General features: G+C 43.2%; 2 protein-coding genes across 3 annotated transcripts; one reads left to right on the top strand and one right to left on the bottom strand.

The window, feature by feature from the left end:
• Positions 1-269: 269 nt before the first annotated feature.
• On the bottom strand, positions 270-3,647 carry LOC115662741 (pentatricopeptide repeat-containing protein At4g21065-like). 2 transcript variants are annotated; one of them, XM_056316439.1, is made up of 3 exons: positions 1,037-3,647; positions 790-939; positions 271-708 (listed from the first exon to the last, which is right to left on the bottom strand). In XM_056316439.1, exon 1 carries the CDS (start codon positions 3,558-3,560, stop codon positions 1,470-1,472), a length of 2,091 nt encoding a protein of 696 aa, XP_056172414.1. In that variant the 5' UTR covers positions 3,561-3,647; the 3' UTR covers positions 271-708; positions 790-939; positions 1,037-1,469. The 2 variants fall into 2 exon arrangements, with proteins under 2 accessions (XP_030440704.2, XP_056172414.1); XM_030584844.2 differs by having other exon boundaries at positions 270-708; positions 790-3,647.
• Positions 3,648-4,161: 514 nt separating this feature from the next.
• On the top strand, positions 4,162-9,031 carry LOC115667793 (uncharacterized protein C2F7.02c-like). The gene is made up of 5 exons (XM_030589334.2): positions 4,162-4,260; positions 4,773-4,893; positions 4,983-5,064; positions 8,227-8,380; positions 8,475-9,031. Exons 1-5 carry the CDS (start codon positions 4,162-4,164, stop codon positions 8,607-8,609), a joined length of 591 nt encoding a protein of 196 aa, XP_030445194.2. The 3' UTR covers positions 8,610-9,031.
• The last annotated feature ends 2,148 nt before the right edge of the window (positions 9,032-11,179 follow it).

Genomic DNA, 11,179 nt, shown 5'->3' with positions numbered 1-11,179 from the left:
TTGCCCCCATATTCTCATCTTTCCTTTCTCTGTTTGACAAAGGGACAGCAGCTGCCAAGAACCAACCCCACTGCTGTATAGATGGGTAGATACACAGATGATATAGTAAGAGGTTTCCTCTTTAGATGAGATGAGAATCCAATAACAGTTCACAAGGAAGTTTCGCAAAGTTTGGAGAACTCCCATCTCGATCAGAGTATTCTTAGGAAACAAGACCTTAATAGCTTTTATAGGCAGGTTCAGTGGCCACCAACAAGTAACCGCTAAGGTTCAATAAGTGCAGGCTATGTCTAAAACCAGCTTAATTTTCACTCCTGCCGATACAGCAATACAACAATAACTTCCATTTCATTAAATTTGTTATAGTTACTACTCAACCACTTAAATATTTCAAAATGTATCCAAGTGGTATAGAAGTTCAGGAACTCTCATGGGTATCATTAACATGCTCAATTGACCCCACTCTGCACGCCTTCAAGGGCCCACCTGTTTCACTGATGTCGTTTGCCAATATGGATTAGTTTTCGACTTAAATGGACAGACCCCTCTCAAGGACACTGTGGCGATTATGATTGTTTGATCGCATGGTTGCAGTACAGGGTCTCCAGCACATTAGCCTTCAGGCCACTTAAGCAGCAGACCAACTATTCCAACCAGTCCACCACCTAAGATGGACCTCGCCTCCTCATTTAAATGCTTGAAATGGACCTGATACATAGAAATAAACCATTACAGAGAAAGAGGAGTAACCTATTTTTAGTGTATACTTGATTGCCTACCAGAACAAACCAGTGTCACTAGCTCCTCTTGATCTAAGTTGTTTAACAAAAGATTGTCTGTACGATATCCAGAGGTCCGAGCTTATAAGCATCAAGCGTAACTCATGAACAATCTACAATCACCGAGTGAAGAAGTGTTGACCTATCCAGTGACCTCACTCTGCATCCCATCACATACAATAGCTGCTTCCGCTAACATTGCCTGCATTTGTGTCTCAAAAGCTAGTAGCGATGCTATCACCTTGCTACAAACATACCATGTGATAAACTAACAATGAATTGCTTGGGGTTCCTCAATTGATAAGCTTGTTCGTCATTCTTGCTCAAGATTTGGTTTTGAATTATGATGTTAGCACATTCTATTCAGATCATTCCCATAAGCAGCCTTGTGTGCCTGAAATCAGTCGGCACGCATTGGCATGGGGATGGACTCATCTAGTGAAGATCAGTCCGGTGCTTGAAGAGCCCCAACACCTCGTTGTAGCTTCCAAGAGAAAAGAAATGATCAACTGAACCTTCAACGAGATGATCCATTGTTGGTAGCCCAATGAAAAGGATCTTGCATCTAGCTCTTGGCTCAGTTCATCTCAACAAGTCGAAGGGCTCCTGCTGCAAACAGACCATCCACCACAAAGCTGCAACTTAACCATCTGACGTCAGTCTGAGAAAATTGAAAATCAGAAATTCTTACTACCAGCAATCATTGCAAGAGCAGTTTCCTCCAATAAAATGATGATATCTGTTATAATCTCTCAAGATTATATGGCGCCCAATAAGTTCAGATGCATATTTCATAAACATGTGGCAGTCACCGCATACACGAATATTCTTTATTATTCGTATGGGAATTGCACCATCAGGGTTTTTGAGCAAGATGAATGCAAGAGCAAGTTTCTCACTGTGGTAGCTTATAGATGCAAGCTTCTCATCGTCAGCTACATCATGGAGTGCTGACTTTGTATTAGGAATAAAGCCAGCCACTTGTAGTTTCTTTATCAATCTGTGCAGTTCTTCATAAATTTGATCTGTCTCTGGATGAGAACGATCTTCTGACACAAATCTGTGGACCTTACTATCGAACTCAATCCAGCTGTAAGCTGCGACTTTCCTGACATTTCTGTTCTTCATCAGAGATCTCACAGATGCAACATCTTTCCATCTGGCATTAGCTGCATACATGTTAGATAGTGTAATATATGGTCCAGCATTACATGGATCAAGATCAAATAAATGGCTTGCTGCTATCTTTCCAAGTTTAATATCGCCCATTGTTGCACATGAAGACAAAATAGAGGACCAAATTACGCTATTTGGTTGATGGGGCATTTGCTTGATGAGACTCAGTGCTTTATCTCCCTGGCCTGATCGAACAAGGAGGCTGACCATGAATGCATAATGATCCAAAGTTGGCGTAATCCCATGTACTTTGCTGATTGAATCAAAATACTTCTGTCCCTGTTCCATCAGATTGGCATGAACACAGGATGAAAGAACAGCTATAAAAGTGATAATATCGGGTTTCATGTTCCCTTGCAGCATCTCCTCATATAGTCTCAAGGCCTCCAGATCTTGACCATTTTGTGCATAACCACCTATCATGGCATTCCAAGAGACAACATTCCTAGAAGTCATCCTATTAAAAATGAACCGAGCATCTGCAATGACTCCACAGCTGCTGTACATGTCAACAAGAGCACTGGAAACAAGCAGATCATCATCAACTCCCACAAGAATAGCTTTCGCATGCACAGCCTGACCAAGACACAAAAATGCTAATTTGGCACAGGAACTCACCACACTAGAGATGGTAAAACCATCGGGCTGCACATTTGTTGACAGCATACGACAAAAAAGCAGCAATGCATCCTCTTCTCTTGAACTTTGGGAGTAACCAACTATCATTGTCGTCCAACAAATTTTATCTCTCTCTCTGATCTCATCAAACAATTTCCCTGCTTCAACGACATGTCCACATTGAAAGTAGGCTCTGAGGACATTGGAGACCGTAATCTGATCGGGCTTACAACCAGTCAATTGCATCTCACGGAACAAATCAACACATTTATCCGGATTCCCATTAATCACATAGCCAGAAATCACTGTGTTCCATGAAACCACATTCTTATCAACCATGCGATCAAACAACCACCTGGCCCAATGAATTTCACCACATCTAGCATACATATCAGTCAACGCATTCCAAACAAACGCACTGCCCCTAAAATTACTAGCAACTATCCTGCCATGAATCTGCTTTCCCAGCCTCAAACCCTGCAACTGTGAACTGGCATTCAATGCGCTCACGTGAGTATATTCAGTTGGCGCAAACCCATTTTCGTGCATATTCACAAACACTTGCAGAGCCTTTTGAGGCTGTCCATTCCCAGCGAAACCCGCGATAACTGTGTTATAGGAAACACCATCGCGTACAGGCATCTCATCGAAGGTTGCCCACATGTCCCCAACAGACCCACATTTAGCGTGCGCCGAAAGCATAGCATTCCACGAGAAAACGTCTCTCCTGGGCATTTCGTCGAACAGCTTCCGGGCATCGTCGAGCTGGCCAGACCTCGCGTACAAGTGGAGGAGGCGATTGTGTAAGTAGGTGTCGTCAGGTCGAAAGGAGTGGAGCTCCATGTGAGATTGCAATCGCCTGGCTTGATCGACATCGTGGGCACGAACGCATTCGAGCACCAGACGAGTGTAGGACTCAGGGGTCGGGCGCCCGCGAGAGTACAGCGAGTCAACGGCTTGGCGGAGCTGGTGTCTCGCCGCTCTCATTTGGTGCGTTCGGTTTTGGATTTTTTCTAACGCATGGATGCATCTGCGTCGATCACGACATCAGCACACACGAGTGCTCTTCACAAGACAGATGACGAGCAGATGAATACTGGTTCCAAGAGACTACAACTTGGGCGACGAGGCAACGAAGAAACGGGATTTAGGACAAAGTTGAGATTATGAAACTTAAACCCTAACTAACACGAGAGGAAATGAGTAAGGTTGCTCTAGATATCAATCTTGATTTATGAGTTGTATGTAGTTAACGTCGCTGTCGGACCCGGCGTGCTCGGGAGGGCAGGAATCCTGGAGGGGAATCTCGACGACCGGCAAGGGCTTGAACAGCGGGGAGCAGGACGCCGGGGACGGCGGCGGCGGGGGGGAGGAGGGGTGGGGGGCGGCGGCGGCGGCGGAGAGGAAGGATTGGCGGAGGCCGATGTAGGAGAGGAACTGGGCGAGGGACGGGGTGCCGCGCAGGATCTGGAGGAAGATTTGGAAGAAGAAGGCGAGCCAGTTCACGAGGCCCCGCCACACCTGCATCGACCGGGGCACGTACATCTCCGACGACGCTTGGCGGCCGTGCCCGCTCTCCGCGTGCGCAATGGGGAAGCAGAGAGCACCGTCGGCGGCGGCGGCGGGCGGCGGCCGGGATCCTACTGGTCTGGGATTCCGAAGGGGGCCTCCTCCTCCTCCTCCTCCGGTCTCCGCTTCGACGAAGTCGTGTGCTTTTTGTACTCGCTTTGTTTTTCGTTCTTTTGTTGTCTAGACAGTGAGGGGGAAGAGAGAAGAGAGAGAGAGAGAATATTTTGATTATTTTATCATTAAAATAAGTTTATGCTTATTATATATATATATATATATATATATATATATATATATATATGCTATGATAATCAATTATTGAACCCTTTTTTCGTATCACAATTTAAGCTTTCAGGACAGCCGACGGCACTTTGAAATTTTTGGATACGTGCTTTTTCATTTTGTTTGCAAACCGAAAAAAGGATGAAATGGGGCGGGGGCGTGCATTGGCAACCTCTCTCGGCAGAATTTTCCAACACTCGTCATGGAAATGCCCGGTTTAAGCCCCTCTCTCTCTCTCTCTCATAGTCCAATTTTTTTGAGCATGTATTTAACGTGGTACCTGCTTAATAAACGATTGTGATGGGAATCTTACGAGCATGTCATTAATGCAGTACTTGCTTATTTTAGGAATGTGATGGGAAACCAAAAGTGAACTACGTAACGGTGTTTGAACGCCCTGGTTTGCATGAGTTCTTGAAAAGGATCAGTGAATTTGCAAACCTTATTTTATTTACCGCGGGTCTTGAAGGTATTGCCATTTTTTTTTTATCAATTTCCTATTATTTGTCGTCCTTCCGTGAATTTGTCCATTAGCTTAACTACTTGGGCTCCCTGCAGATTACGCCAGACCGCTTGTGGACAGAATGGACAAAGACAACGTGATTGGAGAACGTCTTTATCGCCCTTCGACTGTCAGCACATAAGCATATTCTATATATCCTGTTATTTCCACTTAGGACAATGTAAATTCTGTTTTAAGTGGTTTGTGCTGATTATTGATTGCATTCAAAGGAATTACTTGAAATTCAAGGATAGGAGATCAGTTCTGGCTTAGGACTAACCTCATCCTCTCTCTTTTTTCTCAATCTGATGTATGACTTGTGAAACTATGGACAAATGAAAGTTATCTGCAAGTCGTTGCCTTGGAAAAACAAAATAAGCAAATGATTAGGTTTGCAAAAGGTAAAGGATTTGTGGACGAATTATGCCCAAATGTGCAATGTCTCTTCGTCTTTGTAAGTTTCGATCTTAAACTGGATTTAAGGTCTGAATCATAAGACGCTGTCGAAGTTTTGATGTGTTGTTAGCTTAGAGTACAAGACTTTCCAACTTGGAAAAGCAGTTCATCTAGCATGAAAGTCTACAGACTATTCTCTTGAAGTTCATAAGATAGTGGGTTTTTGAAGGTTATGTTTGGTTGTGGCTAGTAAACGCTATAGCTGCTTGCTGTTGCATATTATGTTAGCCTGTGCATCATAGATCTCACTTGAGAGCTAGGGGAGTTGGTGCAAATTACTTAAAACTTGCTACTTCTATTGTCAGAAAGCATGTTTCAACGTTTTGAGCCTGAACCAATTTTGGTGCTAAGTGGGGTAAGTGTTAAGGATCAGGTGGAAAACATACTCCCTCTTTCACCCCAAAAAGTTTTCTTTTTGTTCAAGTTCTCTCCTCATCCAGAGCGAGAGATTATTCTCTTCAGTCTCTCACAGCAGTGGTGTCCCTGCCGATTACTGATCATATGAATCAATGCGGGTTGCACTGAGCGAAAGATATAATGTTGCTACTCACAGAAGTTTTGCTTGAAAGAATCACACAAGTGTGTAACTACCTCGTCATGCTATATTAAGATCACAGAAATCTCCATCGATCGATCTCATGGGGAACTCTCCGGCCGCACCCTAATGAAGTCACTCGGTACTTAGTAACTAATTACAGCAGCAGATGGGGTATAAACAATACAAAAAAGGAAGCAGAACTATGAACACCCTCGCAATCAAATCCAATTGCAAGGAGCTGGAGAGTCACCATGGTCATGCACAAGAACTCTGGATCAAGTCTCTCAGATTCTACAGTATTTCTACATCTCACGTTGACTTCGAGCCTGCCCAAAGTGGAAAAATGTCTATCAGATTGTTGCACCGACACAAAAGTACTCAGCGCAGACCAGAAAAGGATCCTGACAGACCAATATGCACAACAAAGCTTGACAGAAATCAGGCAAGACATTGTGTTAATGAACTGATGAATGTAATGCGAGGAAAAATGATTCAGGAACAAAAACCGGAAACCGACAGGAATGAAATTATTTTTTTTTTTTAGCACTAGAAACTAGGGGAAAATTCCCATGTCAATAGTACTAACAACAAAGAAGCACGCTTCAACCCCAACACTCCCATCACGGGAATGGATCTAGTTGGCCTATGTAGCTTGGTTGATCTACAAGCACGATGAATGAGGTTGGAGCAGTTTCAATTCACCGACTGACGGATAGATTTAGTAGCTTGAGGTTTTGTTATGAGACAACCTTTCAACTGGGATAGTGGGGAATTACGAAAGTCGAGGTACAGGTGTTAACATTGTTTTCATCACGTACGAGCAGTATCTGGGACAAGAGAATTACAATGTTTGCGTCACATATCTTCTCTACGACTACGTTTACCCCAAAAATAATATTACTTTTGCATCTATAGAGGAGGAAGAGGTTGCATAGATGTTCTTCATTTGAGAAACCGTGACTGCATTTTATGGAAAAGGATGGCCAATAAGGAATTATTTGAATGTGCAAGATCTTGTACATCTAAAATTAAAAGAGAAATCTTTAAATGTGTTAGAGAGTTGGATGCCAGCCTTTAGCTTTGTAGTAACCGTGCTGCTTAAATTGACTCGAGATATCTATCAACCGGTAATGATTTGATAATTTGACAATTGATGGAAAACTTGCATGAAAATGTATTGCCGGTGATAATAGTAATCTGTATAGTCAATGTTTTTGAAGCAGACCAGAATGGCGGCTTTGCCTGGTTGGATTGGGTAATAACCTTAAGTCTGCTTCTGCTTCTGCTTCATCTTCAGCCTGTTCCTGTAAAATAACTGATCAAACTGGTTTTGACCCGGAAAAACAGTAAATGGGCAGACCCTCTTGGAGCAGTACATGAGACTTCCACTTTAGCTAAGGTTCTCTTTGCTTACTATTGACACCATATTAATTGTTACTGACCATTAGAATTCCGACCCAAAAGCTTAAGCCATTAAGTGGATTGAGACTACTGGTATATAAGGCCCATGGAAACCCTTTATTCAGATGATGTGGGATAACTCTTCAATACCGGTAAAGGCTTTATGGTTTATATGGCTACCTACAAAATAGGAGTTGTGCAGGATTTCAATGTTATTTTCCAAGATGCAAATGTGGGAATTTTTGCTCTTATAACTGGGCATGCTTTTTCACTATTGCTTTACTATTTGTATAAATTACAAATCATGTTGACATGATACATTTAACTGGCAGTACAATGCATTGAATCAGTTAAATCATGAACTGCGAGCATGACCAACCTTCATGTTGGTCCACTTCTGGAAACATTGGTACCTTTGTTGAAATACAAAAGAATCATGTTAAAGGATGACATCTTTTTTTTATGACTTTTGGCAATACAAGACACTTCCGTGTACTTCCATTTTTTTCTTACTGATAAGGAATATATTGGGTAAGCATTGGAGGATCTGACTACTGTAGTTCTTAAACCTGAAATGGTATGTTTAGATTTAAGAAAAAGACCTGGAATATTGGTAATGATTCTGCTAACTTCCTTGAAGTGGAAAACACGTATCGTGATGTGCTTATACCATTATCAGGTAATATGAATGTTGTTAGATGTTCCGTTCTTTTCAGGGGAGGGACACATTTAGCAAACTTGCCCTGGACCTTCTGCTTCGATTTGTATGTCTGATATATCAATTCGTGCGCGCATCAACCAGAAGTTCAAATTCTTACCTTTACTATGGGCGCCTGGTGTTGGCTACTAGCTTGGTGGACTTGACCAGATTTGTTAACAAGATTTGCACTCTGCTTGAATCACAGGGAATATAGGGAACACGTGAAGGATCTATCTTGTTTATCAAAAAATTTGTCTCGGATAGTTATTGTGGACAACAACCCATTTAGCTTTTTGCTGCAACCGTTGAATGGAATACCGTGCGTCCCGTTCTCAGCTGGACAGCCATATGATGATCAGGTTCTTCAAATCCTTCCATTATGGATTGAGAAACATTACCATCTCCATAATTTTATGATAATATCTTCCTGACATTCGTTAATTTTATCTAAAGCTTTTGGTGGTTCTCCTTCCTCTACTCAAGCACCTTTCTCTGCAAAGAGATGTACGGCCAGTCTTGTATGAGAGATTCCACATGCCCGAATGGTTTCAAATGCACGGTATCCCCACCAGTGGAAACGGCGTTTGATCGACAATCCAGGAAATCATCTCATGGAAGTGGAGACTGTGATTCGTCGTCGCGCTACACAAGCTCGTGATTCATAGTGCCCTCATCATCCTTCTTGTACATTAATAATAATGTCGAAGGAGTCCTGTCATTTCAAGAATATTAGGATTTGTGGAGGCAATTGATGCATCATCAGCAGAGGGACCGAAGGGAGCACGAAGTTGATGGACCGATGGAGGGCAGCATTCGTTTTTGTGTAATTAATTCAAAAGTGTAGTTTCCAATCTGATTATCATTGAAAGAGGTGGTCTTAAGAATGGCCTTTGATTGAGAAGTAATTAGCTTGGTCAGTCTTGTAGCAATCGGAATGCTGGAATTACAGAAACTGTGCAGTTGAAGATTAGACCAGTCTGTTTAATTTCATGGAGTTTCCTTGCTTCGTATTCTTGTTGCATGATGTACAATTGTTTAGATCCCCTCCCTTACGGACAAACTCTAAGTTAGGATCCTCTATGGTGTGCTGTAACCGCTTTAATTGCCATGGAGAGTGCGAAATATTTTCATTATCAACAATAACTTATGTCCAAATATTTTTGTAAATGAAGTTATTTATCGCTTATTCATTTTTTAAAATGATATGAGCGATTTTTTTAAGAAAAAGTATTTTTTAAATTATTTATTTTTCGCAAAATAAACGAAATCTGAGATTCAAACAAGACTGAAAACTTTGAGGGCACGCCAACATTGCACACTTATTTTCAAATCAGGTTTTGAGAGGAAACCTACATAAAACTCAGATTTGAAAATCATCTCGAATGGGATCCCTCGATTTAGGGTCAAAGATGTTGCAACACAAACTAAATTTATAGTAATTGGGAGCTAGCATCTCTCGCTTAGCCACTACAACAGCTATGGTAGGTCAATGATCGTCGCCCACCCTCCGTGACCGACCCACTATCATCGACTCACCTCAGCGTCGATCCACCACAGACCGGTGATCTACCACCACACGACCCCTCTTGATGAAGCCAACAAGATGCTACATTAATATGATCTGGTAATGACTAGCGTCTTAAAAAACGCATCCAAGAGAAGCTCATCCAAGAAAAGTACTACGACGAGTTAGGGCTTCTTAGCAACATTTATGTTTCTCTATTTTTCTATTTCTTTGTTCTCCGGCACAGAAAAAGAACAGAAATCCGTTTAGTAACGTCAATTAGTTTTTTTTTTCTCCAGAACAGAAAAAGTGGTCCGGTAATAAATATGGAACAGAAATAAGCAGTAAAAAAATCTACTTTTTTGTTTACTGAACAAAAAAAGAAACAATAGAGAAACACGATCGGCCCTCCCTCTTTCACAAGATATTTTCATACTAAACCCTAAAACCCAAAATCCTAAACCTTCAAACCCTAAACATTAACCCTCAAATCTTGAACCCCAAACCTTAACCCTAAATCCCAAAATCCTAAGCCTTAACCCTAAACCCCAAAACCTTAAACCTCAATACCCAAACCCTCCCATAACACTAAAATGAAAAACCCGAAACCCAAAACTCTAAAACCCCAAAGCCCATAGGCCAAATCCCTAAAACCCTAAACCCAAACCCTAAACCTTCTAAGCCCCAAATCCTAAACCCAAAACTCGAAACACTAAATCCCAAAACTCCAAACCCGAAACCCTAAAACCTAAACCCTAAAATCGTAACTCCAAACCCTAAATCCTAAAACGTTAAACCCCAAAACCCCGAATAGAAATAGAAATTTTATACAGTTATTAAACGCGTTTTTTTACTCAGAAACTCGTCTAGGGAACAAAAATAGAAAAAATTATTTCTAAATAAAAATAGTTTTTAGGAAGGGTTAATACCACGAAAAACCCTAAACTGGTACACTTGTGACACATTTACCCCAAACTATTTTTTTGACCATAAAAAACCCCGAACCGGTACACCTGTGACAATTTTACCCTGAACTTACCAAAAAAAATCCCAAACTGGTACATATGTGACAATTTTACCCCAAATTAAAATTTTAATATTTTTATTTTTATTTTTTTCGAATTTTTATTTATTTTATTTTTTTCATCTTCAACCTCTGGCCGGTCCGGCGACCGGCCAGAGGTGGAAGCTGGCGAGGGCTACCCTCGCCGACGTGGGGCGAGGGCTACCCTCGCCGGCGTCGGGCTGTCCTCGCCCGGACTCGGGCGAGGCGGCCCTCGCCGAGTCGGGGCGGCCCTTGCCCGGCGCCCGAGGGTCGCCTCGCCGGATCCGGCGAGGGCGACCCTTGCTGCGTCGGGCGAGGCCGCCTCTCTGAGTCGGGCGACCCTCGCTGCGTCGGGCGAGGCCGCCCTCTCTGAGTCGGGCGACCCTCGCTGCGTCGGGCGAGGGCGGCCCTCTCGAGTCGGGCGAGGCGGCCCTCGCCGGCGCAGGGCGAGGCCGCCTCGCTGAGTTGGCCGAGGCGGCCACTCGCCCGACGTCGGCGAGGGTCGCCTTCGCCGAATCGGCGAGGCGACCCTCGCCCCGCACGGGCGAGGGCCGCCCTCGCCAGATCCGGCGAGGGTTGCCCGACGCCGGCGAGGGCGGCCCACGCCGG

Source organism: Syzygium oleosum, unplaced genomic scaffold (genome assembly GCF_021117445.2).
Source record: "Syzygium oleosum isolate NSW1041296 unplaced genomic scaffold, Sole_v2.1 Sole_v2.12, whole genome shotgun sequence".
Lineage (NCBI taxonomy): Eukaryota > Viridiplantae > Streptophyta > Magnoliopsida > Myrtales > Myrtaceae > Syzygium > Syzygium oleosum.
Note: the sequence above shows the minus strand (reverse complement) of the source record. Positions and strands in the feature narration are given on the sequence as shown.